The sequence below is a fragment of the Chenopodium quinoa genome, unplaced genomic scaffold (genome assembly GCF_001683475.1).
Source record: "Chenopodium quinoa cultivar QQ74 unplaced genomic scaffold, ASM168347v1, whole genome shotgun sequence".
NCBI classification, from domain to species: Eukaryota; Viridiplantae; Streptophyta; class Magnoliopsida; order Caryophyllales; family Amaranthaceae; genus Chenopodium; species Chenopodium quinoa.
In genome coordinates this window covers 638,362-663,308 of record NW_018743828.1, presented here as the reverse complement: position 1 = coordinate 663,308, position 24,947 = coordinate 638,362, and the positions used below count along the sequence as shown (strand labels likewise).

Genomic DNA, 24,947 nt, shown 5'->3' with positions numbered 1-24,947 from the left:
AGAAGGGTGACTCTATGTAGCCGTCTGCTGCCTCTTCCTCCATGGGCTTTGGCACTCCATGGATCTTTGCAATTTTGGCTTCGAACGCCTTGAGGTACTCCTTGACTACCTTCTCTATCTTTCCCTCCTCTGTTCCTTCCTGCTTGCTTTTCTTGAAGGTTCCAGCATCAATGAAATCTAAATCCACGGTGTCTTCCCTGATGTTAGAAACTTTTTCCCCGTTATTTAACGGGTACGAAAAGTTCCAGACACAAACTGCATGGCTATGCTTTCAGTGCTCTTTCGGGTGTTAACAGTTTTGGATGCAACTGACTGTATTTGGCTACGGAGGGCTTCATTCTGTCTGGTTAGGCTGGTAAACTTGGCTTCGGTTTGGACTTTTTAGGCTAACAATGTTTCGATTGGGCTTTTTGCTGGTCTAGGATTTGACGGAATGCATTCATTCCTTCATTGATTTCGGCTATAGTGAAGGCAAGTGGTTGTCCAGTCATGGTGATTGTCTTGGTTTCGATGAGTTTGGCAGGTTAATTGATTATCAGCCCCACGGTGGGCGCCAAATTGTTTAGGCAAATCTTAGTAAGGTCATTTAGAAATTTGCTTAGGGACCTAGGGGTAATAACAATCAAGCCACAAATATCAAATACAATAACCAAGAATGATAACAAAGCATTAAGTAAACGATTATATTAAAAGAGATTAAGTTTAAAGATACAATACTGAGAAAGGATAAGCTTCCTTGTTCAGCAAGGACACAGTTCTGAGAGAATAAGTAGAGTAATCAGTTTATATTGATGTATGAGTGCACGTACATGAGTATTATAATATCTAGCTATACTATTTATACCTAGGAACATATAGGGTTACAATTCTTACAAAGATATCAAATATATTCAAACGTGAGAGATCCTCTTGATTTTATTCTATTTCCCTGTTCAGCAAGTGTATTCTTGGCAAGTATCTTCGTGATTGATATTCTGATCTCGTTTGCCATACTTGTTCCAATCAGGCCGTTTTGCTTGATTTGGTGTATTCTTTGATCATAGGATGATTCCCTAATTGTATTGGGTTGCTTGATAATACGGGCCCAACAGGGTCATATGAATTTCCACCCCATCCCATGCTATCCTACAACCCCTTGGTATCCAACAAATCTAAGCTAGTTTGAATGTAAAACTCAAGAAACAAAAACAAAATAAAGATGTGGGTAAAATTTCATCATATATTCCTACGCTATAATTACTCATCTTTAATTTTTAATGAGGTTTCTTCATTTGCTTTGCACCAAAAAAAACTACACATGTATCAGAGAATGCTTCTAATGTGTGTATACATCAGAAACACTTTGTACATTTCAAGTGTTACAGATTTAGTCAGAGTCGCCGTCCCTAGAAATCTGAGATTGATTTCTCTTGGCACTCCTTTCAGATTCTTCGCCCCTCTCATCTTCAAATGGTGAATCCTCTATTTCCCGACTCTTTTTCCTTTTCTTTGACGGGTCTTTTTTCTCGTCGATCAAGGTTATAAGAGTTCTGAGTCGTTGCAAGTTGGAATTACTACCCTGAAATTCTGAAACTACTTGGTTTCTAGAAGCATGATGAAAACGGCGACAAATTCTTGTGAAGTATATACAAAGAGCAACAATACATGCTATCCCACAAAGTAGAAAGAGACCCAGGAAACTTTTTAGGTGGAGTTGGCTCGATTCGATCTCTGTGTTATCTTGGCTGCAGCTGCTTGTTGTCAACCACTTGTCATGTATTCGCTGCAGATCCCCGTTTTCAGATAGCTTCAAAATTGCAGTGGACATGTCGGGGGCTAGGGGAGAATCCCGCGGAAATGCCTATAAATACAGATTTAAGTGAGACAACTTCCATCACATTCATGACTCGACATACAGTTCAGAAGTTTTGGCTTATGTATGCGCCTAAAATTTCACCTAAAAATATCTATACGTGCATCAGACAACATTCTCGACAGGCTATCAGTTAAACTATAGACACCTGGGAGCCTGGGACAATTGTGTATCATGCTTTTGAATTCTAAAACTCAGCTGAAAACTCAAATGTCATTTAAAGTTCAAAATTAATCTTATCATTCAACTAGTACTTGATCATCTGTTAGCCTTATATTATAGGAAACACAACCTAATACTATTCACTCTGCTTAATCAAGACTGGTTATAATACTATTTCAGACATTACCATATAAGAGACTTGTGTGACTGAACTTCTCAATCCTTACCAGACTTTAACACTAATTACGAACAGAATCCCAACTAAAAGAGCTTAGCACTTCATCTAAGCTGATTAAATGATCGCTAAATTATCTTTTGAAAATAAATTGGCCATTACTATACATTTTTTTTTTGGTGTTTAGAGAGCCACAAGGGCGGGGGTGAGAATCGATCCCAGGATCTCCTGGAATCGGGAGGGAAGCTCTAACCACTTGAGCTATCCCTCACTCTCGGCCATTACTATACATGCCAAAGCGGAAACACATGAACTTTGACATAGCACCATTCAGGGGAGGGGGGGGGGGAGGGAGGATTAGGAGATACTTACAAAACCCCAGCCGCTTCTTGTGAACTCTGGACCTACAATTCTATAATCACACTGGCTCGAGAGGAAGAGCTCCACATATGGAAGTTCATCAACCAAAGCATCAATACGACCAACTCGTAGAGCTTCAGCGTATTCTTCAGGTGAAGTAAGTTCAACAAGCCTAGATTTGGATATATTCAATTCCTCTGTCAAGTACATTTGTGCAAAGGATCCAGCCTGGTATCCTATACGTTCATTACCAGCTACCAAGGAGTCAATCCCCTTGATAGCTGATGACAATTGTTGCACTGTAAGAATTGAGGTTAAGCTCGCAGTATAACTTGAGGTGAGTATCAGAACCACAAAGAGCCATATGATTACTACCATCCGACCAAGGCAGCTAATAGTATTCTCCTCTGCAATTAAGCATATGATTAGTTACACAACTAGCTTATATAACTGAAACTAGCAAATAAAATTTTAAAAAAACACAGCAGACTTACTATGAGAAAAAGTCAATGTTGAAAAACTGAACCTGAAAGTACACAAGAAGTGAGATCAGAAATTAACATTCAAATGTTCGAAGTGTGCATCCTTTTCAATGACAGACAAGATACAAGAATATCATCCTCATCAATCACAATCTCAATCCCTAACAAAGTACACCATAATTAAATAATGCATACTTTCATGCCATTAACCATAACATGTATATTATGAGTATTATGACCAAACCTATGCCCTGTAGAAAGTTATACTGTCTTCAATTATCCAGATCAATCCACAGCTACGTTGTAAATATCTTAGACTATACCTCCCCTTTTTCTTAGACACGCCTTAAAGGATTACTCGTCAAGGCCTACCTCAACTACGTAGTATATAATATATAGCAATTATGACACTACAAAACCTAATGTATATAAAAGACCAATCAAACTAACATTTCTAATATACCATGTATACATTTTTTTATCGACTCATTGGACTCACCATAGAATAGTTATGAACTGCCTTGTGGGAGAGCCTCTGAACTCATCGTTTATCCTGTGCTCTAAAATCCACACAACCACACCAACAGTAAGGAACGAGAGAACAATGACACCCCACATTAGCGGTGAAAATGGCTCTAGAAAAGCCCAAGCTCCTGAATTTAGCTTCTTGAAAGGCGCCACCACCACTAGGCCAGATGAAACAAATGGTTGCGTAAAATCAACTATTTTGGTCCTGCTTGTGACAATAGCAATATCACCAACTGCAGCATCAAATTTCTAAAGCAACAAACATAATATTAGTTATACTTGTATGTGTTAGAATGAAAATGAACTTTCAACATTAACAGAACATAATGACACTCACACCAGCTAATATCATATTCACTAGGTCCGTGTAGTTTGGGTTTTTATGACCATCCCCGAAGGAAACAAACTCGTATGGAACAGGATATGGTAGCAAATTGACAGCAGATTGAAATACATCAATGCAAAACCCCTTGAACATATCATTGGTTCCAGGCACCCGAGAAACAAACTCCTTGAAACTAACCCGAAGAGGAACACCGATTTTCAATTGTGTACCACTATTTGGGAAGACCCAGCCACGAGGTGGAGTGGTAGACCCATCTGGCCAAAATACAGGGTGTAGGTGTTGATTTGCACTTGAACGATTAGGCGGTCTGCTATAGAGACTTTCTGGTAAAGTAGTAGATAAACCTGAATAATTAGACCAATAGCCAACTACCCGATATCCAGTTCCTATTACATTGATTATATCATATGCAGGGTCAACCAGAGACCTTTCTGAATTAAACTTTAATGGACCTGTCAAGCCCGTGATATTGGTCTTCAGTATACTGCTCAACAATGCTGGTCCTCCATCAAATTTGCGCATTCCTTGAAGAAAACGTTCACTGCTATTTGATGAGTGTAATTTCGTATCACTGGAAAATGAGACATTTCCACCTTGATTTAAATATGCATCAATTGCATGTGCAAGGATCGAAACTGAATCATAAGCATATAGAGCAAATGCATTCAATCCAGGAGAACCACCAGTAATACTTTTCCACCTTGAGGCAAAGGCTTTCTTTCTATTAGAATCTCGTGTGTGAGCACGCATGACAAGGAATCCTTGCATCGAATTAATCATGTCAGAAGGAAGGGGGGAATACGAATCAAGAAGAGAAGAAAGCCAATCAGTGGATATCCAAGCATATCCATTGCCTATCATCCCCAGATAACTGGCCACGTTGAATATTATACGGCCTGAATGAGAATTTACATGCAGGATAATAACCCGAGATTCAAGCATTGCAATCTTAACGAATATGTCCATTATATCACTCCGAGTAACACTAGTGGTTGGTGGAATCGCAGCTTTATACGAGATCCTGCCAAGTTTGTCAGCAAGAGCATCATCAAGAGCTGCGATACCATTCCTTCCATAATCATCATCATCGAACACAGCAACAACCTCCCTCCACCCATAATAATCAACCAATTCAGAAATTGCTGTCATCTGATAATAATCACAAATTGTGGCTCTGACAAAAAAGGGAGAGTTTAAGGGTGTAAGAGTTGCATCAGTAGCAGCAAATGACAGCAAAGGAGTTTGAAGTTCTTTAGCTATCAAAGTCACCATATGAGCAACTGCAGAAGACTGAGGGCCTATGATTGCCACGACTTCTTTCGCCATCAGTTGCATTGCTGCAGAACCCAAAATTGTCAGATAACACAATCAGGTGAATCTCCCTAACACATCAGTCTCCAAATAATTGAAGAAACAAACTTTCAGGGGTTGAAATACCTTGAATAAAGCCCAAAAACCCGCTGCAGACGGATTCCTTCATTATCAAATTGAGCTTGGTTCCATGTAGGACACTGGAATCGGAGTTGACATCATTAACAGCTTCCTGAAGTGCAATTTTAGCAACTTTGCCAATGCTAGAGTTGAAGTTAAACAGCGCCCCAACATTGATGACAGCAGGTCTTGCTGCATCATTACCAGCGCCATTCGAAACCACAAACAACAAGTAGATGAACAGAACACGAAATCGGTATATATTCATCTTAAACAATCAGGCATTGCATAATGACCTCTTCTCCACAAATTAAGAACCTCCAGAATCCAGAAAGCAATTTACTATTGAGACATGTAACTCAAACATCTGAAAAAATATAATAATCAAACAGCTAAGCAGATGGAACATGCAATACTAAACAAAACATAAAAACAATAAAACCCCACATCTTAATCAAAGCAAATAATAACAAGCATAAATGTACCAGAAAGTTAACATATAAGCATATAAATTGAAAGCTTAAACAAAAATTAGAAATTTCCAAGAATAGTAAGAGTTTGTACATACTTTAGAACATCTTCTTCAACAGCATAGTAGATTAATTTCCACTAATTATGCTCAATTTTCTTCTGAAACCCAGATTTTCTCCAAAGTATTAATAAATACACATCAATTCAAATGACTAGATTCTGATTTAAAAGGGGGAAGAAAGGAAAAAGATGATATTTTGTCAAGAAAAAAGTGGTACCCCACATCAAATTCCTAGCCCAGAAAGAGAGTACAAGCATCTAATCTAATCTTTAATAAGAGTTTAATATAATATAGTATTAGATTTCTTGGAGCTGAAACCCAAGTGGGCAGGTAATCTAACTACTGCCCACATGAAATAAAGAACATATGACAGGAAATTTAAAATAATTATTGAAGGACAAATTACAATATGCTTCCTCTATTGTTCTTCCTATGCTACTCTATTTCAATCTTGACTATCCAAACTCCCATCATTATACCATTTTCAAAACTAGCTCTTGTTGATTGGTAAAGTCTTGGGACAATTGAACCCAAGATCGAACCTTGTATACACCCAAAAAACCAAACCCAAGACCTCTTTTCGAGTTCAATTTAGTTGTCACGTTAATTAGCAAGTGAACTTAAAATACGACAATACCTATTCAAAGTTTAATTTAGCTGTTGCCTTACATAGTTAGTGAAGTTAAATTAAAAATTGGTGAAAAAAACAAGTGGGTCAATAAAGTATACAAAGAAAACTTACCAATAGTAGCTAGTGTTATAAACGGAACTGCGGGAACAAAAACAGTAAGAACAAAGTTACCGAAAATTAGACTGAGTCGCGGACTATGTCGCTCTCTTTAGAACATTCACGGCACTGCCCTGAAAATGTGCAAGCAGTTCGTACTAAACCGGATGTTCCCCAGGATAAAACAGCCTTTCTCTATTGTAATTATACCGGTGGAACTGCACAAAACCACCGGGCAACTAAACACCAAAAAGAAAAGAAACTGCTCGAGGGTTTTTTTGTTGTGAGGAAAAATAGAGAGGAGAAGAAGATTGCTTTCTGTTTTTTTTTGTCACTTAAAAACAGGAAATCAACACGCCTTTTATAGGCAAAATTGCAACGTAACTGTTGCTGTTTAATTAGGCACTAATCACGCAATTAAAACGGTCATAAGTTGAACGTTCAAAACGGTTACAGAAGATTAATGCGTGGCAAAACGTTTAGCAAAAATCAGTGAAAACGTGGAAAAATCAAGGAACTAATCACGCAATTAGCCTTGTCCAAAAAATAAGTTTATTTAATAAACCCGACCCAACCCGGCTCGGTTTGGCGCGCGTGTGTGTGATAGATGGTTTACCATATAGGTCCTCCCTCTCCACAAAATGTGGGTAGCCCAAGGGCCACACCCCTTTAGCCCACTCTCTATATTATAAAGAGAGTAAAACTCTCATTTCCCACCAATGTGGGACTTTGAGTTTTTTCACAAAATTCACACACTACACACTTGTTGTTCCAACAGCTAGAAGTTTCAAAGGGAGCAATCCAAATTCCAAACCCAATTTGGTCCCACAAATAATAATAATTGCATGGGGTCACAAAAAATTTAATCTTTACAAAAATGACATTGGATTTGAGATTTTTGAGAGGAATGTATAAAATGAAAAATCACAAGAAAAACAAGGAAAATTAAAAAAGATAGAAAGAATAATAAGGGGTTTGAAGGAGACAGACGAAAGAGAGGAGAGGAGGGGATAGCAGGCCCCACGTGAAGGGGGAACAACAAAAAATTAAAGCGCAGGTGTAATTTCTGGTGTACTGTGGTCTGTGGATGATGATTTTTGGTGCAGCACTGATTCATTTTTGCTAGATCTATCTGCCTCATTTCTTTCTTTATCAATATTTGTTTGGTTTTTTACAATGACTAGAATAGACCTGGTCTACTGTAGACCCAGCCTTCTTGTATATCATACAAATGTTATTATATCATACGAGATGTGATGATTATATTACTACAAAAGTGATTATATCATTTTGATACTGTTATGTAAATGTATAACTCAAAAAGTGAATTTATCATTATAAAAAGTATCAAATAGTAAATTACATCATTCAAAACATGATTTTTAAATTTTTTCATCCCAAAGATAATTATATAATCTCATTAAATGGTTTAATATGAGATTATATAATTCAAAATATGACTCACGAAAAGATAATTATATCATCTAAAAAAGTGATTATATCATCCAGAATGTGATTATATTATTTGAAAGTGTCAAATTTTAGGTCTACAATAATTTATTATAGACCGGGTACATACAAGACCAATTGTTGATTTTTTACCTCACTTGACTTAACTCGACTATGACTAGTGTTGAGGTCTTGAGGACAAGGCAACAGGATGCCCGTCGTATTTCATACAAAGTACAGAGTATTGTAATTGTGGAGAATTAAATCGGGATTTATATTTACTAGACTATATTAAGTACCAAGCCCCATAAACAAAACAAACGTTTTATGAGTGCAGTTTTGTAAATAAATTAACAACATATTGTAATTTTGGGGTCGTTTATTAGGCGATTAAAATGACATTATCGTGATAAAATTTTAATAATTATGGCCTCATATTTAATGAAAAGTGTTGAATAATTTACGAAGTTGAGCTAGTAACAAAAGTTAAATAATTTTTGTAAAGGATAAGATAGAATGTTCATAGTTGTTAGCTTGTCATTCTATTACCAATGGTTAGCTAATTGTTATTGTTGGTTGTTAGTGTTACATACAATATCAATTTTTCTAATTAATTATTGTGAAAGTGTGACATTTGGGGTTTTTTTTTTTATTTTTTTTTTTATAACAAAAGCTTTGACTTCTCATTAAGAAAAGAATCCTTTGCCAAAAAGGCAAAAACCTATTTCCTTGCTTCTCCCTTCAAGAGTATGTGATTCATTTGTTCTTTGCTCTAATTTAGTCACAACTTTTTAACTTTGCACTATTCATAACAAGTAAGGGCCTATTCTCTTACGTTGAAATTAAGTTCAGTTCAATTCAGTTGAGTTCAGCTCCTAATTTCCTTCTCTTATAAAATATTCATTTCAGCTCCGCTCAGTTCAGTTCAGCTGAGTCCAGTCAATGAGAACATGCCTTAATTTTTTGTTTATTACTTTTTTTGGCTCTAATTTAGTCACAGTGTTATAACTTTGCACTATTATGAAAATGGATGTTTTGTAAAATTGTTAGATTAGTAATATACCTTCAAACTTAATGTTATTTTGTATTATTTTTATTAAATACTAACACATGGTAAACATAAATTAGCAATACGATAAATGAAAAAGGTTTAAAATGTTTCAAATTAAATAAAATAATAAGTAGATTTGATTTGTAGAATTAGTTCTTCAACGTTCATTTCGAGACATTCTGAAATCTCGACCCAAAAACCCCAACAATAAGTTAAACATGAATATACCTAAGTGTGGACTAACAAAATTTGGAGATAAATGGCTCTATCAATTAAAGAATGTGCATAAGTAAGTCAAAAAGATTTTAATAAACTCTATGCTAAGAGTTAAAAAAAGATTTATAGAGAGCAATCCAAGAGCTACTCAAAAGCCCTTGTTGTAGGGGATAGAAATGGTTCTTAAAATCATGAGTTTCTCTCTTCTTTTCAAAGAAACTCGTAGATCACTCTTTTGTGTGAACATAACCTAAAGCCAAAAAATTAAATCAGAGTCCAAAAAAGTGAATCGTATATCTGACTGTAGATAGGAGTTGGACTCAGGTATGGACCTTGGTTTTGGTCCAACTCGAGTCCATAAGAAAGATTCACATTCCCTAACAAACATGGACTCAAAATCCACCCTATCAAACTAGAATTTGATCTGAAATCCGATTTTAGAATCCAATTAATTTTTGGATTGGACTTGGATCCGATTGTTAATATTGCCAAACCTTAATCCAATCAAAAGAATTTTCTCCCCAATTTGTTCATCCCGCTCTTACTCTCCCTTGTTCAGAGTAAACCACTACCTTTCTATTCACCTCTTTCTTTCTCCTCTCTCTATAAACCCTACAATTTTCACTGTTGCCCCAAATCATGGCTCTGGTATGCTTATGCTTTCTTCTTCTTCTTCCTTGCTCTATTGTAGTTCACCATGCTCATACTAATTCCTAATCAATTAGATTGTTTTTTAATTTGATTAGGAATTAGTACTTTAACTAATTTGCTGTTTTTGGGATCCCCATTTGGGTCTATGATTGCTGATATTAGTGCTTTACTTGCTAATAATGTTGAAATTACCCAATTTTAATTACTGGGTTTTGCTGCTAATTTATGTTTTCTTATGAATTTTTAATTTGGGTAGATGATTGTTGATGTATGGGAAGCTTTTGGAATTAGATGATGACAAAAATGGGGTTTACGTGTAATGCTTCTAATATGATAATCTTGAAATTATACATTAATTTATTTTGCCAATTGAATTCACATATTTGATTGGTCTAATTTGAATGTTAATTTGGTTGCTACCAAACAAAACATGCTTGATATTTGAGTTGCTATTTCTTTTCGTGATTTAGTTTCAACTTTCAAGTATGCAATTGGCTTATAATTGCCATATTATACTATTCTTAGTTAGTCCATGATATTATGTAGTTTTCACTCACTTTCTTAAGATATTAGCTTTACTAAGTGTCCTAGTAATGTTACTATCAATACTCTTGTCCTTGTAATTTCTACGTTTTTGTGATTTGGTATGAGTAGCTTCATTTTTATCCACCATTTGCCAATGTCGAATGTCTATTCGAATACTTACTGACTTCAAAATAGTATAGATAAGAGTTTAGGTATATTGATTTAAGACTATTTTTCTCTTTTATTGGCAAAACATTACAGGGAAGATTAGTGGGCAATGGTCTTTTTCTAGTACAAGCCACTAGCTTCTGGGCCGTTTCCACTAGTAGTCCATTGTCTTTATTAAATTCAAGGACATCGTTGTAGCTTTGATGCTGTTTATGATAGGAACGATCTCCTTCTTGCTTCTCATGAGCAAGGGCTTTTACTTTGTATTGAATATGTCCACATTTCCATCAATACACGAGCAGAGCTACTTTTTTTTTTATATCATGCAAAATTTGCATAGGCTTTTTCCTGTAATGCTGTGGTTGCAAAGATTATTACTGAAAATTCTTTATTTGGTAGCTCTTTCTGTTTCAAGATCCATCCTAGATTCCTAGTGCTGATTTCTAACGATTACCTCCTTTACATGGTCAAAATCTCTAACTTTCGTTGACCTTCAATTGACAACCTCAGATTCTGAAGGAGGTTTTTTTTTTTTTTTTTTTTTTTTTTTTTTTTTAAGCTGTAGTTCCCGTTTGTTTTTTCAGTTCTTAAAGCTTCTCCATCTCTTCTTCCATATCTCAGATTGTTCCAAAATTCTGAGACCTGAATGGTTGATCCTTTGAATATTAATTCATTTCTGCAGACCAATGTGCTCCACAAATTGGAAATGAATTCCACAAGCCAATATTTGTCTTTACCATCTTGCTTCTTAAAGTGTCGCATGGATATTTTTTTTGTTAAGAAAAAAAAAAATCATACAGAGAAGCTTTTTGACAGTCTCTGATTGCTATAAGTGCCTAAAGTGCAGGATTGCAATGTTTCAAAAACAAAAAAAAAAAAAAAAAGAGTGCAGGATAGCAAAACCTTCCGCAATACCCACAGTCCCTGGATAAGTGAGCTTGAGTTTCTCTGTCCTTAGAGTGCTGATACTACTGCCTACATCTATCTTTTCTGCTCTTTTAAATAATTTGATTTTAGTCACTTCACTTTAACCTTTTTTCAACTTTGAACTTCTTTTGTATCAACTAGAGCCAAAGTAGTGAACAATGCTCACCTGATTGCTTGCTCAGTCCATTGACTCTTGGTTGGGAATTTAAGTTTATCTTTCTTATGACAAAAGTTTGTTTTTTCTCAGGTCTTGCATGCAGGGAACACAAATAAAAATGCCTACAAGGCTCTCATCGCTGCAGAATATAATGGTGTGAAAGTCGAGTTGGTCAAAGATTTTGAGATGGGTGTATCCAACAAAACGCCCGAGTTTCTTGAAATGAACCCCATTGGGAAGGTAACCTTTCTACCATGCAGAATTTTGCTTTCATTTCTCTTAAGGCCTTTCCTGATCATAGATTTACTTATTGTCATTTGGTAGGTTCCAGTCTTGGAAACTCCTGATGGCCCTATTTTTGAAAGCAATGCCATTGCAAGATATGGTAAGGTTAACGTTGCCTGTCTCTAGTTAGGGTCTTGGACTTATTTGCATGTGCTTGTTTCTTATTACTTTAATCTATATCTTGCAGTTACACGGTTGAAGGCTGATAGTCCACTCTATGGCTCCTCACTGATTGATTATGTAAGATTATTTGTGGCATGATGAATGTTTTTGTGATGCTTATGCCAAATGCGCGCATGGTGCTGCTTCAGTGCTTTGCATGGTTAATTGAAGTTATCTTCTCTTATAGTTTGTTTTTTGTCTTCTGCTTGTCAGGGCCACATTGAGCAGTGGATTGATTTTGCATCTCTAGAGATTGATGCTAATATATTGCGCTGGTTCGTTCCAAGGCTGGGATTTGCTGTATATCTTCCTCCGGTTAGTCAAGAATTTGCTTCCTCTCTCTCTCTCTCTCTCTCTCGATGTATGTGCTGTATTAGCCTGTTAGCTTATTTCATTGTTCTTTATATTGAAGGCTGAGGAAGCTGCCATTTCTGGAGTCAAGAGGGGCTTGGAAGCCTTGAACGCACATCTTGCTCTAATACCTACCTGGTTGGACACAATGTGACATTGGCTGATATAGTCATGACATGCAACTTGGTTCTTGGTTTTAGTCGGATTATGACTAAGACATTTACCTCTGAATTTCCTCACGTTGAAAGATATTTTTGGACTATGGTTAATCAACCAAATTTCAAGAAGGTTCTTGGTGAAATTAAACAAACAGAATCTGTTCCACCAGTTGCAAAGAAACCTTCTCAGTCCGTCAAGCCCAAAGAAGAACCAAAGAAAGAGGTCAAGAAAGAATCGACCAAGCCCAAAGAAGCTCATACACCTGTAGAGGAGGAAGAGGCTCCCAAACCAAAGCCAAAGAATCCTCTTGATCTTCTGCCTCCCAGTAAGATGATACTGGATGAGTGGAAAAGGCTCTACTCTAACACCAAAACCAATTTCCGTGAAGTTGCAATTAAAGGTACTGTGTCGTTCTCTGTTAAATGTTTTTTTTTTTTTGGAAATGCTTTTAAACAATCCCTCCCCCCCCCCCTCGGGGCTCTTCTTTGCTTTATTATCTCTTCATCGTTACTGTATTCTTTATAAATTCATCAACTATCCGTTCTCTTCTGCCTATAAACAATTCCCCCTCCCCTCCACCCCCCTGCAAAGTTCTATGATTAGTTCATGACCAACACTCTTTTTTGAGCTGTAAAACAATAGGATAAGATTGGTTAACTCTACCCTCTTCACAGTTAACACTCCCTTCTTTTCTTTGTTTGGTTGGCTGGTTTCATAAGCTTGAGTGGGATGCTTAATACCTGTGGACCTGTGGTTGTAGTTCTCGTGTATGAAGTCTAAACTATTTACCTGAACTTGTACTTTAAGCAAGTTCTGCCGCCACATTGGTTTTAAAATCATAATTGGTTCCATGATGCTGTGATTCCTGTGAATTAGAATAAAAGTTGTGAATCATAAATCTTTATTGCATATGGAAAACACATTTGGGGGCGTTTGGTACGGGGTCTGCAGTAAAGGGTAAGGGAATGAACTAGCTTGATTCCCTTAGTTGTTTGTTAGGTCATTTTCTGCATTCCCTTCCCCCTCTTGTATTCCCTACTTCCCTCCACCGTGATTCCCCACTCCCTCCCCCTCCCTGTTAATTCCATTGGTCCATTCCCTTTTTTTTAAGCCACCCATGCAACTCTGCACAACCACACCCATGGACACTACCACCAGCAATAACCACCGCAACTGTTCATCAACTTCCGCCACCACCACCTTTATCACCAATGCTAGTAGCCTAGTACCACCACCCTTAACAAATCAAACTGCACCCAAGTACCCAACCACCTAATACCACTTTCACCACCTCGTGACCACCCCTTTAAACCACCCAAAGCCAACCTCGCCCTCCCCAAAACCACACCCACCCACCCTCACGAAACCGCACCATCCACCCTCACGAAACTGCACCACCTTCCTCCCCCTTCCACAAAAAAAGCAACCAACAACCATCCAGAAACCCACAACCCTAAAACAATTTAAATAAAAGAAGAGGTTAAAAATGAGTAACTACCTTTTCTTATCTTCAAATATGGCTTTTAAAGGTCAAATTTCACTGTGAGAACACTAGATCTAGAGTTTTATATTTAAATTTGACCATTAAAACCTTGAATTTGAGCTTCAATGGTGGTGATGAAACAAAAAGAGAAGGGCTGCAATGGCGGCAAGAAGAGGGCAGCGAGGAATGGCGACGATGGCAGGGAGGCAGCCACAAAAGGAGGTGGCAGCATATGAATGACAGATAAGGTCTTGGTGCAATAGTGAGAGGATGAAGAGAAGTGAATGACCAAATATTACCCAAACAACAATTTAAATCAAAGGGTTTTGTTTTCCATTCTCTCTTACCCTTTCTTGATCCCATTCCATTTACCCCCTTCTCTTTCTTGATTGGTGTAACAAGGTTTTGAGCCCATCTGCTATCCTTAACCACCTGATCTACAGAGGTCCTTCCGTATAGGGTTACTGTTAGACTGAAAACTATGTAAATCTAGCCTTTTGCAATTTGCATGTTCTGATAAAAATATAGCTTTTATTTATAAATTTTTTGGCTGTTGTCGATTCTTCTTAGCGTCCGACTGTCACTCTCTCATTTCTTGCTCTGCAGTAAGCATTTTTCTGTTGTCATCATAATCTGCTCTTCTTTTACCGCCTATGTACATATCAATTAATGTTCACGTCTAGACTCCATAGCAGACGTCGTTCTAGTTTTGTGAAGAGTTAGCTTGTAGATAGGCAATTGCCATATTCAGCTTTTCATGCTCTATCTTCTGAATGTTTAAACTTGTAGACTTGTAGTAGCAGATGAGTTTGTCCAGTGCAATAAATAGCATATGGTGATTAGTTTTGTGTCATTAGTTCTCCTTTTTGTATGAGGTAAACCTGTTACATCTAAGGATTTCAGTATGTGGGCTTATGCTCAATGGTTGCCCACTAAGAGACATGTTTTAACTCTCATAGAAGTATCAGATATACAATCTGTATAAAGAACATAACATCTTAAACCACCACTGGTGAAGCCACTTTTGATTTTGTTGAAGTACGGTGAATCTTAGAACAAAAATGTCAATTCATGAATGTTCTTATCAAGAAGTTGAAGACTCGAAGCTCTATATCTTATTTGTTTCTCAGAAGAGGTGTGAAGTATGCATGGATTAATGCAATCTAACTTTAAAATCTCTATTTTTTTATTTGCAGGATTTTGGGATATGTATGATCCAGAGGGCTACTCTTTATGGTTTTGTGACTATAAGTACAATGAGGAAAATACTGTCTCATTCGTGACCATGAACAAGGTTGGTGGATTCTTACAAAGAATGGATCTTGCTAGGAAGTATGCATTTGGCAAGATGTTGGTGATTGGATCAGAACCCCCATTCAAGGTCAAGGGTTTGTGGCTCTTCCGTGGACAAGAGATCCCTCAATTTGTGCTTGATGAATGTTATGACATGGAACTTTATGAGTGGAAAAAGGTGGACATCAACGATGAGGCTCAAAAGGAGCGTGTCAGTCAAATGATTGAAGATTACGAGCCTTTTGAGGGAGAAGCTTTACTAGATGCCAAATGCTTCAAGTAATGGGTGTTTTATGGCTAGGGAGGCTATGTAGTGGTGGTTTGGTGATGCATACACATATCTGCTACCTCACACTTTCAACTTTAGAATTTGGAGGAATTAATGATTTTCCAAATATTGCTAGAGTTGTGCTTTTAGACGTTTTCGCAGGAGTCATCTGGTTGACAATACTGGCTTTTAGATGGTTTTGCAGGGTCAGGATCTTAGTCACCAGGTTAACAATACTATTCCTTACTGCTTGCTTTTCTAGGTAACCCCGAGGAAAATTTGATATGATAAACGTAATAGTGTGTGACTTTGCAGTATAACTAACATGTTATGCTTATTATTTTACCTGAGAATGGTGATACATTGGGCATTCTAGTTGCCATGTTCCAAGGACTATAGTTGATGTATACATTGATTAGCAAGTTTTAAAAATAGTTCTATAAGTAAATAATGTACAACCCAAAATGGTTTCGTGTTTGGGGTACAAGAGCAAAGAGTCGGCCACAGTCTAATGTTTGAAAATTGAGGTATAATTTAAAAAAAAAAAAAAAATTAGTTTTTTTTTGACACCAAAGTTAATAATTTCTTTTGTTACATTTGGATTTTTTATTTATTTTTATTTTTATTTATTTTTTTATTTTTTATCCAAGAAAATCAACTAAGGGTATGTTCACTTTAATTTCAATTCAGTTTAGCTCTAATCAATTCAATTCCTAATTTTCTTCTTTCATAAACAATTTATTTCAATTTAACTCCAATTAGTTCAGTAGATCATGTCCTAATTTCTAAGACATAGTTAAATTCCTATAAGACAAATTACACTGATTCCATGATAAAATTAATGTCATTTGATTAGTAAATTTATAAGTAATGGTGTTAAGAACTAGGTAATAAAATAATAATCGAGCAATACTCTAGTTTGTTTAATAACAAAAAAAAATGGCTATAATATCGAATGATGCTATAATTTGTATTTTAAAATGAAGCATGAATCAACAAACTAATTTCAAATGAAATAATTATTTAAATACAAATATTACCTCCGTTATATATTATTTACAACGATTTGATATAAAGTAGAGAGAAAAATTATCTGATCGTTGTAAATAATATATAACGGAGGTAGTAGTTATATCATTTAGACATTGTTCGTAACGATAAGAAAGAAAAAAAGGGGGTTGGTGGAAGCGGGAAACAACGAAGACCGGGTAAAGTCGTTTTCCCGCTGAGAGAAAAGAATTAACTGTCAACTTACTCCGACTATCCCTTCTTACAGCTGTCTTTTTTACACCTACACGTGTCCACCTCACACCCGTCGATATTCTCGTTCACATTAACGGCCAATAACCAACCTAACCAAACATTTTCAATTTCCTTTTTTTTTTTAAATTTCAAAAAGATCCAACGGCCAGGGACGCTTGATGTGGACCCCACACATCCTCCCCACTGTCAACGGCTACTCAACCAATCCCATTTCGACGCGTGTCATGCCTCAACCACGTCTCCTACCTCTTCCTTTTTGTCTCTGGCCTGGTTTTTTTCTCTCTCTACTTTCTCTCTCCTATTTTTGTGGCCGACCTCTCGCTTTTCCTCTCTCCTCTTCTTCTTCTCTATTTTCGATTTTCCATTTTTTTTTTGGGTTTGTTCTTCCCTTTTTAATTTTGATTTTTGTTGAATTGATTTATTTATTTATAATCATTTCTTCTAACTACCTATGATTTTCTAGGGTTTCCTTTCGATTCTATCCTTTTCCCCCTTTTTTTAAGGGGAAATTTAACTTTTCATTGTTTTTTTGATGTTTTGTGTTGAGTTTGATCATCATCAATTTCGGATTTGGAGGCTGGATTTGGTTAATTAATTTCCAATTTTGGAAAATTTGATTAGGTTTTGTGATCTATTGTTACTGATTGATTGATTCTGGGTTTGAGATTTGATTGTTGGAGTTAAGAGCTGAGTGATCGTAGTTTAATTTTTGGTGGAAATTGATAAATTGGGGGTTGATTTTTGTATGAAAGAGGAAAGAGTGAATTTATGTTCGAGAGAAGAGATCATGGCAGCAGGTGCTGAATTTTCACCAACATTTACAATTATAGAAACAAGTTATAATAAAGAAAATAATGCATCCAAAATCAAGGATGATGAGTGCTTGGATGATCTCAAGCAAACTACCAACGCTAAGCCTCCTAGGCACATCTCTGTCGTGCGCCATTCCATGAGCTCTATCACTCTTTCCCCGCCTGCCGCCCTCGAGACGGTATAATCCTTACTTTCTCTCTTATGTGCTTAGTATCATCTTATTCAATTAAGCATTTCTTGTGTATAATAATATGCTTTGTTTGTGGCTGCTCAATGTTATGCTTAGTGTGATTATGTTGGTTATTACTGCTTAAGATGCCTTTGTTTGTATCATTGAATGGATGATGTTGAATACGGAGTGATGGAACGGAAACAAGAGTCTACTAAATGTGGAATTTATTGCTAGATACCCGTATTCCCGTAATTGAACAGATGATGTTGAACTCGAAGCAATGAAATGGAGATGAGAATATACTATATGTGAAATTTAGTTATTGGAGAATAGGATGAATTTTTTCGATGGCGATGAGCACATAATTGAGTTACTTCTGTCATTAAAAAGAAGAAATACCATAGAGTTGTAAGAGACCTAGGAGTAAGATGGTGGGAATTGATTTTGAAGATTAATGGTTCTTTTGTTTTGGATAATAATGAATAAAATCAAAAACGATTGTAAAACCATTTACAGCTTCGATTTTAGATTAAGGGTCTGGATTGAGCAACCTTTGATTTTTAAATTTAGTAAAGGAGTTATTAGTATGGCTGCATTAATTGGACCCACTAAGCCACCTTCAAACAGTTTGTTTCTTTTTCCTTCCTTGAGGCATTTAGGTAATATTGATGTATATTTTGTAGTTTATGACACTATATAACAACATATACAAATGTTTGGATTTGAAGAAAGGATAGGGTATCGTGAGTTGAACTAGGGAAAAGGAGGGAATTAAAATAGGACTGAGCCTTTTCATTATTCTTTAATGAACAAAATGGTTCTATAATTGGGTAAAGTTAGAAGGAAATGGACCTGGAGTTAGAACGGTACCACCCAAATCTGATTGGTAGGAATTAAGTCTGAGGTAACTCTTTTTAATAACAGCACTTGCAAAATTGAGTAGTGGCTTTTCCCCATCTCTTCATACAATCTGCGTCATCTGATAGGCTCAAAAGGACTTGGGGGTTTCATTGTGACCAGTTGGCTGTTGATTACGATCTGAGAATGAGAACAGCATCAGGAAGCAATTACTCCATATTACAAAGTCATTTAATTGGTTAACAAGTTTAGAATCTTGATAGTCTATCTCCACTTGTAATGACAGGATTTTTGCTGCTAGAACTGATTTATATTTGTTTAGGATGTATGTAGTTCTCTATTGCTTTATCTTAAAAATGCTATATACTTGCATCACCTAGCAAAGGCATTTGTGCCTAAATAGCTCAGACCTGAATAATATATTGAAAGACAAGCTTCTTTTTATTTTATTTAATTATTGGAGGAGATACAGGGGGTAGGGGAATAGATGATTTGGGTTTGTTTAGAGATGAAAACATAAGGCGTGCCAAAGTGGGAAATATATAAACATTTTTAGCTTGAAACTAAGATTTCTGGAAGTTTTTTTTTTTTTTTTTTTTTTTTTTTTTTTTTTTTGTTATAATCTTATAGAACTCCTAACATGAACTCTATATATTTGTTCCAAATCAACATTTAATTTCTTACATTTCTGTTTATAGGACTCGGATGATGGGTCTGTTTGCAGTAAAACACCTTCCGATGAAAAACCTGGGTTTCTCCCTGTATATCGCTCTGGAAGCTGTGCTGAAATAGGGCCAAAGCAATACATGGAAGATGAGCATGTTTGTATTGATAATCTCCGCGAACATCTAGGTGCATCTGATGATTTTCCTTGTCCTGCAGCATTCTATGGGGTTAGTTGCTTTTTCAAAGCTGTAAAATTGTTAGATTTAGCATAACAAATTGTTATCAGGTTTAGAAAAGGAAAGGGTGGGTGGGGAGGCTTTGGATGATTTTAAGAACCTGTATTTCAGGTGAAAGTGGGTTTGTTGACATCGTATGAAGTCGCTTGCTGTCTGTTCCTGGTGCAGCACCTCATGTAAGAATGTGGTTCAAATTTTTGGGAGCCACCTGCTATTGGCTGCAAATGCAGCTCCTGCTTATGAAAAATGAATCAAAATTTGTTTCATAGTTAATTATATAGGTCTTTTTACATAAAGTAATTGTTCTGAAGGAAAATCTATTACCTTTTTCATGTTCTTTGAGAAAGTGTCCTTGTTGCCCATCTCAGAGTTTCGATGCATCAATAGATAAATTTTTACAGTACCACTTTGAGTTTTTTTTGCTAGAATTTGTACTCCTGAAATTTGCTGTCCGTGTTGAACTTTCATTGTGACACATGGTGTAGTCTTATCAATCGAGTTTTAAACCATCACTTGAACTCATGAAATGTGTCAGACTTGCCATAAGTATTTTAACCCTTCTACTTCTTGGATCTGTGCCTTATTGCCTTGGGTGTGTTTACATAAGAAGAACCCAATTTAAGAGACCCATGCCTTTTCGAAGTTCTTACACCGGGGACAAATGATTAATTCAAGTATTTGAACTTCTTGGAGATCTTTGTTTAAATTTAGTCCTGTTGGAGCTTGGCTTGTTCTCATTTATACAACTATCATCTTGCTATGGTATATGTTGCTGTGTTAGTGGGATTTTAGAAGTAAATCTACTCTTAAATATTATGAAATTGATAATATTTTCCTATATGAATAGGTATTTGATGGTCATGGTGGAACAGATGCAGCTTCCTTTGTTTGTAGCAACCTTCTCAAGTATATAATTGATGATCCACAGTTTTCAGTTTCTGTGGAGAAGGCTGTTAAGAGTGCCTTCATTAAAGCTGATTATGCGTTTGCTGATTCTAGTGCTCTTGACATTTCTTCTGGCACCACTGCCCTGACTGCCCTAATTTTCGGAAGGTAAGCTACATTTATGTTCTGGTACGGGGAATCGCGTATGAAATTCACTTTATCATTCTGATAAGTTATGATTGTAGAAAAAGCGGCACAAGTACTTGGTTTGTTACTTTCTATAATATGCCTGCCTTTGTGAAACTGATTTATTGTATTTATTTCTTTGTGAAGGACGATGCTAATCGCTAATGCTGGTGATTGTCGTGCTGTGTTGGGAAAACGAGGTAGGGCAGTTGAGCTATCTAAAGACCACAAACCAAATTGCTCATCAGAAAGACTTAGGATTGAGAGACTTGGCGGTGTAGTATATGATGGCTACCTCAATGGCCAGTTATCTGTAGCGCGTGCTCTTGGAGATTGGCATATGAAGGGCACGAAAGGTTCCTCTTTCCCCTTAAGTGCAGAGCCTGAATTGCAGGAACTGGTCTTGACTGAAGATGATGAATTCCTTTTATTGGCCTGTGATGGCCTTTGGGATGTGATGAGCAGCCAGTGCGCTGTAACAATTGCTCGGAGAGAACTCATGCTTCATAATGATCCTGAAAGGTGTTCTAGAGAACTTGTCAGAGAGGCACTCAAGCGCAACACGTGTGACAATTTAACTGTTGTGGTTATTTGTTTTTCGGCAGATCCTCCTAGAATTGAAATACCTCCCACTAGACGGAGAAGTATATCAGCTGAAGGGCTGAATCTATTGAAGGGTGTATTGGATGGTGTCTCTTGAGTTTTTGGGTAGAAATTGTGAAATCTTTACACAAAGAATGGAGGCTGCTTTTTATTTGAAGCAATTATAAACTGTGAAATGGATTTAGGCCTGTCTATTAAGAAGCAGGTGCAAAGAACTAAGGATATGCAGCTATACAAGCTGACGGAGGGCTGTTGAGGCAGGGCAGAGTGCTTGGGAATCTGGGAATGTTGTAGATGGGCCTATTATGAGGATGAATTGTGTTTCAATTCATTTAGAATCATAGTTATGTAGGATGTAATTATTCGGCGATCATTTTTTTGTGCACCAGGAAATAGTAGCAAGAGTTTATTTATGTTGTACGACCAGGATAATTGTTTAGTGCTTGTAGTTGAATAGAAACATTATTTCTTTTGCCCCCATTAATGTACGCAGCAGCTGGATTGGGGGGTATATCACTTGTTTACTACTCTCTTTGTACGAAAATTGCTGTTACATTCTCGTTCAACCCATTGAAATTAAGAATATAACATGATTTTCAGATTGACATATGATTCAAAAATTAAAACCAAACTCCCAAAAAAAAAAAAGAAAGAAAATATTTAATAACTTTATATTGTGTCTAAATTAAGCAATTACAGCTATACTCCTTTCCTTTTTTTTTTTTTTTTTTTTTTATAGGCTAGATATGAAATTGCGTGGAGTTTTAAGTTGTTTAATAAAATTAGCAACTTTTGTGTGTGTGGTTGGTCACACCGTATAACCAGTTAAAACATGAGTATCCCCTGACCAGGTAACCCCTAATCGGTCGAGTTACACCTGATCGAGTGACCCCTAACCGACCGAGTAACCCTTGACCAAAAGTAATCAACTATTCTTTCAAAAAAAATGTGGTTGGCCATACAGTGTCATTTTGTCATATTGCGTGGTTAATTATTACGATATGCTAAGAATTAGTTTTCTTATTCAATCAATTCTGGTGTAATATCTATCTTGAAGCCAAATATAAATTGAATAATTATCAATGACTTATCATACCTATGTACATAAGTGACACGATTAGCAATAAACTACGGGTCAAATCGGTTTGATTTGAATTCATAGCGGGTCATATTGGGTTCAGGTTGAGTTCAAGTCAGGTCAAATCGGTGTTGATAGATTTGTCTTGATTCTTAGTCTTCAATTGCGTAATTTTTGTAATGCATAGCTTGAAATATTTTACCGAACACATCCCAATGACCTCATAGGCTAATATTGTGGCTAACCCATAGTTAAAAACCTTACATCTTAATTAAATTTCTAATCGACCCCTTAATTAACACTCCAGACTCCACCATCACTACACGTGTAAACCATCATTGAAAACCTAACTCCCTTTGGGTCCAATTTTAAAAGTTGAGTCATAATAAATTATCGTGTCCACGCGAGTTGGAATTTGAATCGGATTTGTTACAACGAATTGAACGGGGTCAAAGGACTTGTTCTCTTCACCTGAAACAAGGAGGTCTTGCCTGATTTTCAGAAGGTATGATCTGAATTTGTATAACTGATCTGATTTAATAATTTAACTAAATTTTGACTGCATTTCAACACTAATTTATAAAGAAAAACATTATCGATCAAAATGGAACTTGTTAAATTCGTTTCATCCAAAAAATGTTGTTCCGAAAGTAAGTCACTCTACCCATCCCACATCATTTTCCTCCCTCCCTTTAACATATGTAGTACATGTTAATATGTTATAATATAAAAGAAAACACATTACACAACTCACCCCACTAACTCCTCCATTTATCATTGATTTCTCTCGATTCTAGAATGACAAATGTTATTGATGACGATGAGATAATGAACTGAAATTGACTAATTGAGCTTGTTAAGAGTTAATTTGTCCGGATTAATATGTTTGATTGATTTTATAGTTCCAGGTACTTTTGATGCACCTGATTCAGCATGATGGTGTTGGCGAAGTTAACATTTTAGAGGCACAATTTTTGGTGACCAGGAAATTCTGGAGGTTCGAAAACAATGACGATTATAACATTTTATATAAGTGGGTTAAAATTAAGTCAAAATTAAATAAATTATATTATAGTTAATTATAAATTAACAAAGTACATGAAACTACGTATATATTATTGACACATGCAATTATGGTTATGGCTATTAATAGATTTATCATAAATTTATATCACTCTTCTCATCATATAACTAATATATAAAACTAAACTTTTAGTACAAATTGAATTTTAATGTTATTCAAAATAAATTTTACTTCATCCGCCCACAATTATGTGCAACAAAGGAATATTTTATATCTCACAAATAATACCTCTTTGTTGCACATAATTATGGGCGGAGGAAGTAGATTATAATTCTCAAAATTATCATATAATTTTTTTTAATCATAATATGTTTTGGAGTGGTGGAAGTACTTCAAAACGTAAAATATCCATTTTTAATATATACTAATCAGTTAAAATAGTATACTTTACAATCTAATACTTCGTATAATTTTATTACTATGTAGACTTATCAATCATGGTCGAGTAAGGTCATGAGTCATTTCGGATTGGGTTACTTTAGGTTACGGGACAAGAAATGTTCAACCCTTGCCCAAAGTTTTGAGTTCGGGTCAACCCTACGGACTTTGAACATTTTTTTTTATTTAATTTACTTTTTGCTAATTTGTTTTAATGTATTTAATTGAACATTTTCACCAATATTATTATTAGTCATTACATGGCTACTAGATAGCAAATCATCACAAAAGTATATCAATTGCTAACTAATTTTGTATCAATGATATATTTTAAAATTTGACAAATTGATAAAAAATTTATATTAAATTAATAAACACAGGCATCGCACGGGGCACAAAACTAGTATTATATAATTCTATATTAAACAACTTATTATATCTTATCATTCAAATATTTGTAACAAGAATTTTTTTACAAAATAAGAGGGGTCAATTGACCCCATTATATTGAACATAGATATGCTCTTGTTCCAATAACAAGTCCTGAAATATGTTGTCAATTTGGATGCATCTGATCTCTCAAATTTTTACATTATTTGCTTACCTAAGTCATTTCACGGAGTAATTTACATAACAATTGCATAATATAAAACTTCCCACGAGGTCACCCATCCCAAGACTACTCCCAGCCAAGCACGCTAAACTTTGGAATATCTTAGTATATGAGCTCCCTAAAAAGAAGATGCATCTTGTTGATATGAGTAGTATATCAAATCTTTTTAAATCAATCATGAGGGGTATTACATGTGGTGTTTGGGTCCAATTAACTTCAATTGGGTCAATCTATAAATGTGTTAATTACAAAAGCCCAAAGCAAGGTTCAACTCTCCATTCAAGTGCAAGGTCAGTCAGAGGTCCAGTTAATGTGGCTAGCTCATTTGATTTGAGGCTCATTTATCTATTGGGTAAGGTATAAAAACCTTCA

The 24,947-nt window shown here is 35.9% G+C and overlaps 3 protein-coding genes across 3 annotated transcripts; 2 read left to right on the top strand and 1 right to left on the bottom strand.

Annotated features, from left to right (window-relative positions):
* Nucleotides 1-1,201: 1,201 nt before the first annotated feature.
* Nucleotides 1,202-6,430, bottom strand: LOC110685522 (glutamate receptor 3.3). The gene is made up of 7 exons (XM_021862061.1): nt 5,905-6,430; nt 5,343-5,703; nt 3,897-5,242; nt 3,531-3,808; nt 3,044-3,075; nt 2,562-2,956; nt 1,202-1,840 (listed from the first exon to the last, which is right to left on the bottom strand). The coding sequence occupies exons 2-7, from the start codon at nt 5,602-5,604 to the stop codon at nt 1,367-1,369; spliced, it is 2,787 nt and encodes a 928-aa protein (XP_021717753.1). The 5' UTR covers nt 5,605-5,703; nt 5,905-6,430; the 3' UTR covers nt 1,202-1,366.
* Nucleotides 6,431-9,795: 3,365 nt separating this feature from the next.
* On the top strand, nt 9,796-16,645 carry LOC110685521 (elongation factor 1-gamma 2-like). The gene is given in 8 exon segments (XM_021862060.1): nt 9,796-9,959; nt 11,830-11,979; nt 12,064-12,124; nt 12,212-12,264; nt 12,400-12,501; nt 12,599-12,656; nt 12,659-13,096; nt 15,376-16,645. Coding segments are annotated over 8 exon segments (1,251 nt in total). The 5' UTR covers nt 9,796-9,950; the 3' UTR covers nt 15,756-16,645.
* A 694-nt stretch (nt 16,646-17,339) lies between these two features.
* Nucleotides 17,340-22,027, top strand: LOC110685520 (probable protein phosphatase 2C 27). Its single transcript, XM_021862059.1, has 4 exons — nt 17,340-17,994; nt 19,545-19,739; nt 20,596-20,801; nt 20,967-22,027. Exons 1-4 carry the CDS (start codon nt 17,749-17,751, stop codon nt 21,517-21,519), a joined length of 1,200 nt encoding a protein of 399 aa, XP_021717751.1. The 5' UTR covers nt 17,340-17,748; the 3' UTR covers nt 21,520-22,027.
* Nucleotides 22,028-24,947: the final 2,920 nt, after the last annotated feature.

Excerpts from the sequence above, each read along its gene's own strand:
- LOC110685522 (XM_021862061.1), bottom strand. The coding sequence starts at position 5,604 with ATGAATATATACCGATTTCGTGTTCTGTTCATCTACTTGTTGTTTGTG. Across the intron at positions 2,957-3,043 it reads AACATTGACTTTTTCTCATA|AGGAGAATACTATTAGCTGC; the intron begins GTAAGTCTGCTG and ends GCTTAATTGCAG. Across the intron at positions 1,841-2,561 it reads CAAGAAGCGGCTGGGGTTTT|GCATTTCCGCGGGATTCTCC; the intron begins GTAAGTATCTCC and ends CTGTATTTATAG.
- LOC110685520 (XM_021862059.1), top strand. The coding sequence starts at position 17,749 with ATGAAAGAGGAAAGAGTGAATTTATGTTCGAGAGAAGAGATCATGGCA. Across the intron at positions 17,995-19,544 it reads CGCCTGCCGCCCTCGAGACG|GACTCGGATGATGGGTCTGT; the intron begins GTATAATCCTTA and ends TTCTGTTTATAG. Across the intron at positions 20,802-20,966 it reads ACTGCCCTAATTTTCGGAAG|GACGATGCTAATCGCTAATG; the intron begins GTAAGCTACATT and ends TTCTTTGTGAAG.